General features: G+C 41.1%; 1 protein-coding gene across 1 annotated transcript; it reads right to left on the bottom strand.

The window, feature by feature from the left end:
• Positions 1 to 997: 997 nt before the first annotated feature.
• On the bottom strand, positions 998 to 5991 carry NR0B1 (nuclear receptor subfamily 0 group B member 1). Its single transcript, XM_063957355.1, has 2 exons — positions 5236 to 5991; positions 998 to 2819 (listed from the first exon to the last, which is right to left on the bottom strand). The coding sequence occupies exons 1-2, from the start codon at positions 5843 to 5845 to the stop codon at positions 2575 to 2577; spliced, it is 855 nt and encodes a 284-aa protein (XP_063813425.1). The 5' UTR covers positions 5846 to 5991; the 3' UTR covers positions 998 to 2574.
• Positions 5992 to 14307: the final 8316 nt, after the last annotated feature.

The raw sequence follows: 14307 nt of genomic DNA, 5'->3' as shown, positions 1-14307 counted from the left end.
GAGTAAAATACCTAACTTTTGTGTAAAATAACTAAGCGCATGCGCTCTGTGAACCTTGCGCATGCACAGTAAGTGACTAATCGCAGTATAGCGAAAATCGGCAACGAGCGAACAACTCGGAATGACCCCCATTGTGAGAGGGAGGCCCCTCTTTCAAGCAAGTACTGTATGACCGCATGTGTGAAGTTCCCAGGAAGAGGAAATGCACACACATTTATTACCCTCCCCATCCACCAGGTTGTGCAGTATTTCTACATTTCTGGTTTATATTGTCTAGTGGTTATCAAATGATATGGCCCCTTTGAGGTCTTTGTCTCATGATTACTGGTGATCACCAGATAGTAACAAATAATGATTCACATAATTTAAAACAGTGGACACTCCTCTCTCAGGTAAAGGTCCACAGAGTTTACTGAAGCCATGATGGGGGATATATTCCTACATCTCTTGTCATACCTGGAAAATACTAAACAGAAAACACCTTTAGAGGGGTCACATTACTTAAAGAACAGCAGTTTTCAAATGATGAGACAGGTGTTAATTACATAATTGTGAGTCTGATATGATTAATTACGAGTAATTAAGCACCACCTCTTGCCATGTCCGTTCGACAGCAACTGTAAGAGAACACGTTTAGATAAGTCACCAAACACCATTTTAATGCCCTGCAGTGCTTAGGATGAGTCCCACTCTTCCTTATCAGCGAGGTAGGTTAATACAAATTTTATTTTTTATTAAAGATCAATTAAAGTGACAATACCACATATTTAATTTATGGTTTCCCTTATAACCTCTGTGCTGCTAGTGGAATGATCAGTTTAAAGATTTGAAAGCAGCATGTATTAAGACTTTATGTGCTTTAACAAAATGTTTTATGTCACTAACCCTGCATAACAGAGCAAACTTACTGCTTGGTACATACTGGCTAATCTATAAGTAATAAGTAAAACTGACTGATTTTAAGAATGTTTTATTATACAATAAAAAAATACTGTCTTTGTAAAAACAATAAGTTACATATTTTACATTACTTTAAAACACAATAGCTGAAACAATTTCATAGGTTTTGCATTCAAAATTGAAAGTACAAGAAAGCAATAACATCTCACAGAGAGTTTTCTGCTAAGTAAATACAGTTTTTAACACACAAACTGGAAAATATTTAACATACATATATAATCAAGAAAAAACTCAGGTGTGATTTAGCAATATTGTAAAACAATATTTCTATATATGCTGAAGGCTGTATGGTAGTAAATGCACCTAGGTGTTCCTCAGTATATGACCTATTAAAATAGGCATTGTTTAGAAATTTGCTTGTCTGCTAGTCCTAATTATTATACCATTCATAATGATAAAAATCAATCAAAAATGATTTTCATTTTCGCAAATGAATGAATTATATGTAGCCCTTATTAGATTGCTCACCCTCATGGTAATCTATACCACAGTTGGCACAATATGTACTTTTATTGACTCACATTCATTTGCACAAGCATACAATAAGTACAGTAAGTTAAAGCTGAACTTACATATATAAACTTTGGCTCCGAGGCCTGCCACATTGTGTAGGACATAGTGGTACAGACATAACAAACATAATTTTACCAGCATATTTATAATCACTGCTACAAATCCAATGAAAATTGGAACAATCCATGGCATATCTCTGAAGGCATATTATTACTGAACAACCGGATTGCATGTTAATATAGTAAAAATTATATGGGATAAAAAGCAGGTTTTTAAAATCCCTCTATGCTATACACATTTTTTTTAACTGTAAAATTATCTAGAAAGATAAAATTCCTTGTATATCAAGTATACTACCATGAAAGCTATTTATTATACAGAATGTCAACTGATTCTGTAAGTGTTGGTTAGATTCATGTATCCTAACAGACAATATAAAAAATAAGTTTCGTTTATTTGTCATAGAACAAATTTTTTGAATGTTTAACTGTGCTTCTGCCCTATTGGACAAGTCAGAACTATGGGGGTCATTCCGAGTTGATCGCTAGCTGCATTTGTTCGCAGTGCAGCGATCAGGCTAAAAAACTGCAGTTCTGTGCATGCATATGCGGCGCAATGTACATGCGCGACGTACGGGCACAACGAACGATGCAGTTTTGCACAGGGTCTAGCGATGCATTTCAGTCGTACTGGTTGCCACAGAGTGATTGACATGAAGTGGGCGTTTCTGGGTGGCAACTGACCGTTTTCAGGGAGTGTTCAAAAAAAATGCAGGCGTGCAAGGGAAAACGCAGGCATGGCGGGGCGAACGCTGGCTGGTGTGTGTGACGTCAAATCCGGAACTGAATAGTCTGAAGTGATCGCAAGCGCTGGGTAGGTTTTGAGCTACTCTGAAACTACACAAGCATTTTTTGCAGGCGCTCTGCGATAAAAAAGTTTGCACTTCTGCTAAGCTAAAATACACTCCCAGTGGGTGGCTGCATAGCTTTTATACGGCTGCTAAAAACTGCTAGTGAGCGATCAACCTGGAATTACCCCCTATGTACACTTCCTATTGTTTTTGAGTATCACTTGAACATAAAGGAAGTTAGTAGGTCACTACTATATTTTTGCACCCAACATCTCCAACAGCATGTCATCCATATTCACAGAGCCAATGATGGGTCTAAAGAACAGTTCTGCAATGGAGTTGGCATTGATGGATTGGAGCAAGGAGAGGACTATAATCAACTTAGTGAATCTGGTGTGCTCCCACCGCTGCATCAGTTTTACATGCTCATTTAAAGCTTGGTGTGCCTCTTGCTGTAATCCCTGGATATACTGAGCACAGTGTAATCCGGGCAAATCTGCAAATTACAAAAGACGGACAATCATTAGACATTTGAAATATCTTTAAACAAACACAGTGGAAGCTGCTCAAATTACTCTGGCAGTAATTTGCAGGTGCATGAAAGCGAGGGGTCATACCAAACAGAAATATTCTTGCCTGCAGAGGATAGTGGTGTTCTGATACAATATAGATGAAAGACTAAAGCAAATTTTATATATATATATATATATATATATATACACACACACACACACATATATATATATATATATATATATATATATATATTTACTGCAGAAAGGCGGCACTCATAACGACTTTGTAAAGAAAGACATGGACCCCAGGTCAGGATTATCCTGGGGTCCATGTCTTTCTTTACAAATACGTTATGAGTGCCGCCTTTCTGTAGTATCTACGGCGAATGAACTATTGGGGCCAAATACACCTGGAGGGCACCAGACGCAATTAGTGATTATATAGCATTAGAGTGCCGGCTCTTGTTCTGTATATATATATATATATATATATATAATGTAGAGATAGCCTGGCACTCCACTATGCTGTAAGGTGCTCCGGTGCACTCTGAGTTTATTAATGCAGAGTAGTTGAATGATACAGCGGCACTCAAAGGCTTTAAAAAAGGCAAGGTATATTGACAAAAATCACAACATGAGTACCAACTTTTGATGGTTGTGAACCCCATTGTCACAACCCCAAAATGTTGGTACTCACACTGTATCATTCATCTACTCTCTCTCTCTCTCTCTCTCTCTCTCTTTCTTTCTCTCTCTCTCTCTCTCTTTCTTTCTCTCTCTCTCTCTCTCTCTCTCTATATATATATATATATATTTAATAGATAGAAAGACAGAGACAGATAGGTAGACAGATAGATAGATAGATAGATAGACAGACAGACAGACAGACAGACAGACGTAGCACCCACAGTAACTGACAAAATATACTGTAATATATTATTGCTGAATGTCAGTCAGGACACTATGGTCCTTTTTCTCTGTATTTTAAATGAATACTGATACATTTATCATTTACCTGATTGCATATAATAATGTGATTTTATTTTATAAAAAAAAAATCCCAAAGAAACCATTCTGCATTATTGTATATTTCAACAACAAAAATGTATCTCGCTGGTTGATATTAATAACTCTCCATGCTTTTGTTTTGGTAGCACCTGATCCAATTAGCTGACCCCCAAAAAGTTTATCGCTTACCGAAAAGTGTATGTGTTCTGTTTCAGTGGTGAGAATACTGGTTGAGTAAGGGTGAAGCATATCTGAATAAGACATTTTTTCTCAATTTGTAGCGTAATGGCAAAACTATTTCTAATCGGACACTAGAAGCAACTGCCAGGTAAAGCGGTAAGGAGAGGGAGATGGAATTGTTGGTACTGTACCAGTGGACAGCGCTGTCTGTCAATCACGTACAGTACACAGGTATTGTAGCTACAGTATTATAGAGTCTTCAATGTAATCTCCATAGAACCCACTGCATGAATGTGATTTTCACGTTATTTCACGCTTCCTTTGAGTGCTGGATATGTGGAGTTCTTCGGGATAGCCAGCGCTGCGTACACAACGCTGACTGTCCCTTGAGACTCTATATAATCTAAACAGAGTGTACCCATGGTCGGTCCTGGGGGGGAGGGGAGTCAAACAGCATTGGATCATTATCTTCTTAATGAACATGCAGGAGAGACGATAATTTAACCGCTGGAACAGTAGTGAAAAAGCAGCTCACACACCACCTCTTACTTAAAGCACTAGTAACAATGGCAGCCTTGTCGGTAACTTCTTAAACCCAATTGTCATGCGAAATGTGTTACCATTCGCTAATGATCACATTAACACTAGCTGACCCCAGTAACTTTTTATAATAAAAATGTGATTAGTATTACCAACACGTATTATCTACTCAAAGCTATGGCAGCTATAAGAAAAATGAAGCTGCTGTTTGAATTAGTACATTTGGAATTATATATAGTAGTAGTGCAGGAGGAATGATCTGATTGTACCATAGTTCTTGTAATGATTCTTTAAATACTGCATGAAAAGAGAGAGAGAGAGAGAGAGAGAGATTTCTTTTTCATCACAATGTTCTTACAGCTGAAGGTAAAGACATAAAATATAATTCACTTTTCATACTGTAGCTTTGGACAGATTATAATAAAAAATAAAAATAAATAATATTGATACAAATTGATCTCAGCTAAAATAACATATAAAGGCTGTAAAACAGTAGAATCACATAAGCGATTACAGTGATATAACTACATTAAATGTATTCTACTGCATGTTAAATATACACAAGTGCTTGTTACATTTACTGTACTACGATCTACAAAACTCAGGCTTTGTGCAAACTTCAGTATCATATTTCTTATGCGATTGAACATTGAAGATGTGAGACTTTACCTGGATTAAACAGTACAATCCCCTTTAGATAAGCATATTCTTTGGTACTAATGGCCAAGTTCCAGCACTTCTCTAAAAACTCCTTGATCCACCGAATCTCTGTTGCAGAAGGCAGCTCTGTGTGCCTGTGCTGCTGCTCCAGGTTATTTCTCAGTGTCTCTGGGTGCTGATGCTCTTGGTGCAGCTTCCTTTCCCCGCCTTGTCTGTTGGTTAAAATTCTTTGTAACATACTCGGCTCTGATGTTTCAATTGTCTCAAAATCCACCTTGTCCTGCGCGAGTCCCAGCACCAAGAGGGGAGCCCAGCAGCGCCTGACCAGCAGCAGCTGATCATCCAGGGGCAGCTCCTGAAAGCAGGGCACACTTTTGACAAACCTTAAGGTCTTCATAAGCACTGCTGAAGCTGCCTTGCATGATACCTGTGGGTTTTTAAGACTGACTTTCTTCTGTGATCCACAAGAACAGCCAGCTCCATACACCCCTGTGTGCTCTTCTTTCCTTGTCTTGCTATTGTGTGAGTCCTTGTGTTCCTCATTTTTCAGAATGTTGTATAAAATACTCCCATGCCTCCTGTTGTCTACAGAGCAATGACATTTATCTAAGCAAGCCATGGATAAGAGAGGATGATAGAATCTGACAGCTCCTGTGCTGCCTCAGCTGTTCTTATTGCTTCTGTCTTACCTTCAAATGAAGCCAGACAGACACTATGCTGATCCTCCTCTCACTGCCCCTCAGGTTATATTTATACCTTTTTTGTCAGTCAGACAACATCTGCAGTTCAAAAGGGGGCAGACATTCATTATTGGCTAAAATAGAGAGAGGGAGAGAGAAAGAGAGAGAGGAAAGGAAGCACACACCTACTGCCCTGTTTATAATATGACATACAGTAGCTAGAGGGAGCCATAGAGTAGATGTGGAACACAGTTCAAGGTTTCTATTGAGGTTTTTGTATGTATGTAAAAAGATCAATGGAAAAGGATTATCAGATCACAGATTTGAGAAGAAGGACAGTGACGTTATACAGAAACAAAAAACAACAACTTTACAAAAAGAACAATTACATAGAATACTTCTAGCACAATGGCAAACGTTCCTGCTTTTCAGTGGATTAACATTTCTTGCGCTCAGTATTATATAGTACAATATATTACTCTTCCATGAGAAAACTGATGTCATTTTACACATTATTTGCATATTTATTCTCACTCCTCTGTGCTTAAAAAGACAGAAAGTACTATAAAGGATTGTAACCATCCTGGTTATAGCCGTTTGGTATGCGGTCAATAGATCTACAGTGCCTAGTTAAACAGTCAATTGGTCAACACCATATGGTTGACATGCATTAGGTTGACATGGTCAAAAGGTCGACATGGTCATTAGGTCGAGCTATGAGAGGTCGACAGTGCTTATGGTCAATAGGTACAAAAAGTCGACCAGTTCAAATTGTTGACATGTCAATGGTTGACACACATATGGTCGGCGAAAATGACACAAAAAAATGCAAAAATGTTGCATCTACCTTTTCCTGTGTCAGTCATTTTCCATGTCCTTTTCATGTGTTGACCTTTTGAACCTGTCGACCTTTTCCTGTGTCAACCTTTCATAGGATGACCTAATGACCATGTCTTCCTTTTGTTCACATCGACCTTTTCACTGTCAACCATATGTTGTTGACCTAATCATTGTAGACCTTCTTACTGTAGATCATTGATCCGTAACCAGACTTTTTACCCTCTTACTATCAAAAGGCATTACATATGCACACAGTACCACTAAGATTTTTTTTTCTACTTGCACCACTGGGTAGTACACTGCACTACACTACTTTGCACTACTATTTGATTATACTACCTGGCCTTGGATGGCATTGCCTATTCAGCCAGGCAAGGCACTGCTGATGTCTCCTCAGTGTTATAAGAATTACTGTGTGGGCATAATGTGTAAAGGGAACAGCTACTGTGTGGGCATAATGTGTATAAGGGTTACTACTGTGTAGCGTCAATTGAATTGGGGGAACTATTGTATGGTCATGCCCCTTTCCCACAAGATCATGTCCATTTTTTGCACATGCACCTTCCCTATTTCAAATATGGGGGCGCCAGTCCCTTAATTTGCCAGGGGCGCCTGGACCCCTAGATACACCCCTAGTTCTCACCATGCATTTTTGCAATCTATTGTCTGCTCCCACTTTGAGATATACTGTAGTCAGTGACTTTGATCCCATCTGTCTGCATGTGGTCATGGATTGCTTCTCCTAAGAACTTTAATGTTTCTGCATAATTCTTTTCAGTTTGGTTCTTGCGCCTGTATCCTTTTTACATTTATAGTAATTTTGTTTTGTTATTTATCCTAATGTAATTCTTGAATGGCACTGCATACAATTTTTGGTGCCATATCAGTAAATAATAATAATAATAATATTTTTTTTTTTATGTGCCACCCATATCTACCAACGTTTTTCTCAGGGTCCTCATGTCCGCAAGTTTTTGTTCTCACAAGCTTACTGCTGCACATCACAGGCTCCCTGCACACTGACATACCTGCCACATGTCCACAGCCCACCAGTTTTTCTAACACAATAACCATGCTACCAAACACTTTTCTCTGACTTGACTTCTTCCTTCCACAGCTTTTTTCTCACATGCCCCAGCTGACCAGCTTTACTCACACATGCCACCAACTTTTTTTCTCCCACATGTTCTACTGACTGCCTGCTTCTGTCAAGTAAATCATTGCAGACTATGAGTCTGACGCTGAGTTTAATGTTGGTAATTTTTTGTACTGTGCATGCAGGGCTAGTGATAGGGTGTTCGGAGCCCCCCCCCCCTTTAAACTATAAATGTGTGCCCTCCCTCCCATACCTTATCAAAGAGACACCACACGCCGGAGGCACATGCCACAAAAAAAGGATATGGTCTAACAAGGAAGGGGTACACAATAGAGCCTCCAATTCAAATTATGCCACATAATAGCAATTTTATTCACATTACACTGAAGTTAGTGTCCCTGAATCACATTACACCACATAGTAGTGTCCCTTATTTATGTTATGACACACAGTAGAGCCCCTTATTCATGTAACTTCAAAAATTGGCAGCCCTTATACACAGTATGCAACCCAGAAGGGCCCCTTATACACATAATGCCCGTAATAATGCTACTTACATGTAATGCCCAGTTATACCACTTAAAAATAATGTCCAGAGTAATGCAGTTTACACATAATGCCCATAGTAGTGCCCCTTACACATAATTCCCACAGTAATGCCACTTACACAGAATGCCCACAGTAATGCCATTTACACAGAATGCCCATAGTAGTGACACCTACACACAATGCCCACAGTAGTGCCCCTTACGCATGATGCCTACAGTTGTGCCTCTTACACATAATGCCCACAGCAGTGACTTTTGCACCTAATACGCACAGTAGTAACCCTTACACCTAATGATCCTCACTTACACTTCCATCACTGGTGAGACAGTGAATGAGGGATGGGGTAGTAATGAGGCAGCCCAGTAGGCAGAGCTGGCCCATGACTGGTATTAATGATGGGAAGGTGACAGACTGGATGAAGCACACAGGACACCAGAAAGTGGTGCCGGCTGGATGGGGAGATGGAGATGCTGGTGCTGGCCCATTACATCAAACACCCACTCTCACTTGCCTCTGCCCCAGCTGCAGTAGCACTCACTTTCCATCTCCAAAGACTTCTGCAGATCTGCCTTTCATAGTCTGTATGTGCATCATTGTGCCCCTTCCTTGTCAGTATATGGATTAGTGTGGCCCCCTCCCCTCCTAGTCTGTATATGTATTAGTGTGCCCCCCTTCTCTCCTAGTCTGTATATGTATTAGTGTGTCCCCCTTCCCTCCTAGTCTGTATATGTATTAGTGTGTCCCCACTCCCCTCCTAGCCTGTATATGTATTAGTGTAGCCCCCTCCTCTCCTAGTCTGTATATGTATTAGTGTGCCCCCCTCCTAGTCTGTATATGTATTAGTGTGTCCCCCTCCTAGTCTGTATATGTATTAGTGTGTCCCCCTCCCCTCCTAGTCTGTATATGTATTAGTGTGCCCCCCTCCTAGTCTGTATATGTATTAGTGTGTCCCCACTCCCCTCCTAGTCTGTATGTGTATTAGTGTGTCCCCTTCCTAGCCTGTATATGTATTAGTGTAGCCCCCTCCTCTCCTAGTCTGTATATGTATTAGTGTGGCCCCCTCCTCTCCTAGTCTGTATATGTATTAGTGTGGCACCCTCCCCTCCTAGTCTGTATATGTATTAGTGTAGCCCCCTCCTCTCCTAGTTTGTATATGTATTAGTGTGGCCCCCTCCTCTACTAGTCTGTATATGTATTAGTGTAGCCCCCTCCCCTCCTAGTCTGTATATGTATTAGTGTGTCCCCCTCCCCTCCTAGTCTGTATATGTATTAGTGTAGCCCCCTCCTCTCCTAGTCTGTATATGTATTAGTGTGTCCCCCTCCTCTCCTAGTCTGTATATGTATTAGTGTGTCCCCTTCCTAGCCTGTATATGTATTAGTGTAGCCCCCTCCTCTCCTAGTCTGTATATGTATTAGTGTGGCCCCCTCCTCTCCTAGTCTGTATATGTATTAGTGTGGCACCCTCCCCTCCTAGTCTGTATATGTATTAGTGTAGCCCCCTCCTCTCCTAGTTTGTATATGTATTAGTGTGGCCCCCTCCTCTACTAGTCTGTATATGTATTAGTGTGGCCCCCTCCTCTTCTAGTCTGTATATGTATTAGTGTGGCCCCCTCCCCTCCTAGTCTGTATATGTATTTGTGTGCCCCCCCTCCTAGTCTGTGTGTGTGTGTTAGTATGTATAAACTCCCCATACCTCCCTACTCTATAATGTGCAGCCTGCCCCATCCAATAGCAGTTACCTGCTCTCCTTGCTTGCTCCTCTCAGCAGCTCAGCTCCTCATCCAGTCTCACCCTCTGTCTGCAGCCTCTGTTTTCTGCTCCTGTCTCTGTCACTGACTGAAATTTATCAGCAGCCACTAGCTCCTCCAGCTCTTCTCAAAAGGACCAGACTTCCTGACTGGCTGCAGGCATACTGTACTGGCTCCGTGATGCTGCTGCTATTGGAAGCTCGGTCCGGGATGCAAATGTGCTTTCATCAAGCAGCTCCTAGGTCTATTGTGCTGCCGCTAGTGTTCTGCCCATGCAGTGCCCAAAGCTTGCTGCCAGCTCTGGTGCCTGTCAAACAGTATGACAGACACAAGCTGAGGGAGCTGGCAGAAATGTAGCAAAGCAGGGAGAGGCGACTCTCCTGGCCGACACATACCTGCTTTGCATACTATTGATGATCGGGTAGCATTAGCCCTGGTTGCATGTGTGGGACCCCCTTCAAGAACTAATGTGATTCCCCCCCCCCCCCGGACTTACAGGTTTAAAGTGGCCCGAGCTATGTACCTGAAGTTTTATAAAAATGGCAGCAGTGTGCCCCAGGACCGACAGAGACACATAGACAAGCTGCCCACAGCTCTATGTGTCATCCCCCACCCTTTGTTGTCAAGACTTGTTTGCAGTGGGGAGTTGTGGAGGTGGACATGGCCAACATCACTAACCTTATTGGATAGCCCTGAGAGGAGTGGCAGAGCAAACATCCAGGGACCCTGCAGACGAGGGGTTAAAAAGGAGCGGCAGCCGGTGTGAAAGGGTGTGAGTGTCAGGACAGTGCGTAGAGGTGCAGATTGGCTCCATAGAGCATGGCCAGTTGAGGCAGCCCGGCACCTGTAGCGACCAGAGGTGACCATGTAGGACCTAGCAGCAGTAGCTCTGGCAGCTTGCTTTCAACAGGTGGCTCCTAGGTCTATAGTGTGCTGCCTCCACTATTCTACCCGTGTGGTTCCCAGAGACCACTGCCAGCACCACTGCCTGAACAGGGAGAGCGCCTCTCCTGGCCGGCACCTACGTTCTTTGCATAACTTTGCTTAGCGGGTAGCGCCAGCCCTGTGTGCATGTATCTAAATCCCTAAAAATTACACAGTGCATGTGTCCCCTAGCGTCAACGCATAGAATAAGAGGATCGATTGAGCTTGGTGATGACTGGGAGTGGCTATGCATACACATGAGTCTATATAATCTTATGTGCATGTTATGGGAGTGGTTTCATACACATTCATTAAAAGCTATACTCTGAGATAAGTGTACCTACTGTAGCATCAGACCAGTGCAAGTTTCGATAGTGCTTCCATTGGTTACAGTTTCTGCCACTAAAAGGTGGTGTCCCAGTCCTTCCACATTGAGACATACTGTATAGCTGTACACCACTGCACAGCATCTTGTACATGCTTCTACCCTTCAGCTATTCACAGATAACCTACCTCTGCTCACCAGCTTTTTTAACACATGCCCCCATCTCTAATAATTTTACACTCCTCATCAGGTAATTCCCCATATGCACCTCTTTTACCAGTGTGCCTCAACATTACCCCTTCTTCATACGTGATTCTTTTCCACTGATTTTCAGCTACAGATGAGCTGTGGCAACATTCAGCCTACCTGAACTGTATACCCCTACCACAGAATAAGTTATGAGTACTTGTTCATTATGTGGACACCACACTTTAAAAAAGGAGTCATCCTGAAATAAACTACAGTCAACTTTCATTCCAGATAACATTTACTAAGTGTTGGGTTTGCTTTGGTTGGCATACAACCCACTATCAATCTTTCTCAGTTTCTAAACCCATGAATTTCCCACGATCCCTTCATGCGGTCCTCCTGATTTTCCCTAATTTTCCACTAACCAACACTAGGCTTGACCAGTCAGGACTGGTGGAACTATAGAGTGGAGACACACCGTGTGGGGTTCCTCCACCATCATTTCCAACCGCTAGGCCAGTGTGCATTCAGTCTGTCTTCCCCAGTGGGTTTGGCTGGCAACAAAATGAGCTAGCTCACCCTGGTACACTAGAGGAAGCAGGCATGCTGGCATCTCAAGTACACTAGGGAAAAATTTAGCAAAACACACAGATATCACTTTACATTAAAACATCTTTAATAAAAACTTCCCAAAGCCCACTAACAAAGCTATGTTTTTCATAACTGCATAAGCATCCTGGGTATTCTTCACTTCTTAAGCCACGGGTTATCTGTGTTAAGAAAAAAAAAAGGGATATATGCATTAATATACTGAGTCCAGCCAGAACTACTCTTCGGTTTAAGCAGTTCTCACGCTCAAGAGTGAAAGTGACCTTAGAAGACCTTGATCCATTCTGGAAAAACTCCCTGCCTCTTGCTGTAACAAAGTCTTCATTTCAATGATTATTAGATGCTGTGCTCTTTAGGCACTCTGAATTAATCACATCAGGAAACTTTTCTGTTGTCTATTTTTTTTTTTTTTTACTTTGTGAACTGTCTAGAGAACCATTACATTTAGATGAGCTGTAAAATATTTGGTCATAGCCTTATGTTCTCAAGTACTGCTTTCTTATTAATGCATTATATGAAGCCAAAATGAATACTACACAGGCAGACCTTCTCAATGTGTCACCACAGCTTTGAAATATTAAAAGCCAATTGAGCTTTGTTCCTTGATGCATAACATGGAGAAAGATTGTGCTTGATTTAATGTTAATCACAAACTAAGCTATTCATGACTAGTTTTGCACATGGAATATTAATGTCCTGGAAAAAGCCCATAAAAGAGCAATCACATAAAAGCTTCATCATTACAGCATGCCTTGATAGTTACCATTGCGATAATGACCTTGGCAATATTGCTGTCCATAGCCCTCATTATACTAATATCGCAAACCCCTGACATTGAGGTTTATTGCAAGAGTGAAATATACTTTCTATCATGCACACTTTTAATGTTGCATACAATTCTTTGATGTGGACTTAAAGATTTGTTGCACAATATGAGTGCTTCATATTGTAAAGAAAGAAAAATACTGTATGCTTCTTGACCCAAAAATGACCTTACTATTCAGTATTATTTGTTGATACAAGACACTTTAATAAAGTGAATTTAATCTGTTCTTGATACTAATATGCACCAGGACAAAGAAAAGTCATAGATTGTAAGCTTGCGACCAGGGCCTTCCTACATCTATTTCTGTATGTTTTTGCCCAAATTTGTTCTATTACTGTATTTCTAATTGTAAAGTGCAACGAAATATGCTGCGCTGTATAAAAAACTGATGGAGCCGCGCACATCTGAGGCGGCTCTATCGCAAATGTGCACTCCGAGCGTGACTAAGCGAACCATCCACCTAGTCACACCGGGAGTGCACAGAGACGCTCCCATTCTGAGTGTTTCTGTCCCGGTGCGTCTCCATCGTGGGCATGTGCGCCCGGCCAGCCAGAGACGCTCTTAGCATCAGGGCATGCCTAGTCACAGACGGAGCCAAATCTGTTTATAAATAAAATTAATTTTCTTTCATTTTAAATACTAAGGGGTATATTTACTAAATCATGAGTTTATAGAAGTGGAGACGTTTCCTATAGCAACCAATCAGTTTCTACTTATTTATCTAGCACCTTCTAGAATATAATATCCAGAATCTGATTGGTTGCTATGGGCAACATCTCCACTTCCGAACACCTGCACTATAATAACTACAGTATACCCCCTAGGAATTAGTTTTGTCATAGATATAAATATAATCATTTACCTTTCTTCTAACCCTTTAACTGAAATGGAAATTAAAGTTTTAGACAGAGGTTTATCTTTTGTGCTGACTGTAAGATTCAGTAGCCTGAAACAGGACATTAAGAAGTATTGTCTTAATTGTGAATGAAAACTGCATGCATTTTCAATAGTGCAGAAAATCTTAACCCCTACCTCGTTCTGAGAACCTTATCCTGGTGTAACTTCGTAAATTCCAAAAATAAATCATCATTTGACCCTGTTTCATATAATTTGATTAGTAAGACCTTTAGGGGTCTATGTACTAAGCCTTGGAGAGAGATAAAGTGGACAGAGATAAAGTAACAGCCAGTCAGCTCTTAACTGCCATGTTATAGGCAGGCTGTATTTAAATAATGGCAGTTAGGAGCTGGTTGGCTGGTACTTTATCTCCATCCATGTTATCTCCCGCAAGTCTT

This window comes from Pseudophryne corroboree, chromosome 2 (assembly GCF_028390025.1).
Source record: "Pseudophryne corroboree isolate aPseCor3 chromosome 2, aPseCor3.hap2, whole genome shotgun sequence".
Lineage (NCBI taxonomy): Eukaryota > Metazoa > Chordata > Amphibia > Anura > Myobatrachidae > Pseudophryne > Pseudophryne corroboree.
Note: the sequence above shows the minus strand (reverse complement) of the source record. Positions and strands in the feature narration are given on the sequence as shown.

Bases quoted from the DNA above. Each gene is read 5' to 3' on its own strand.
- NR0B1 (XM_063957355.1), bottom strand. From the start codon at position 5,845: ATGGCTTGCTTAGATAAATGTCATTGCTCTGTAGACAACAGGAGGCAT. The intron at 2,820-5,235 runs GTAAAGTCTCAC...TGTAATTTGCAG, and splicing joins GATTGTACTGTTTAATCCAG to ATTTGCCCGGATTACACTGT.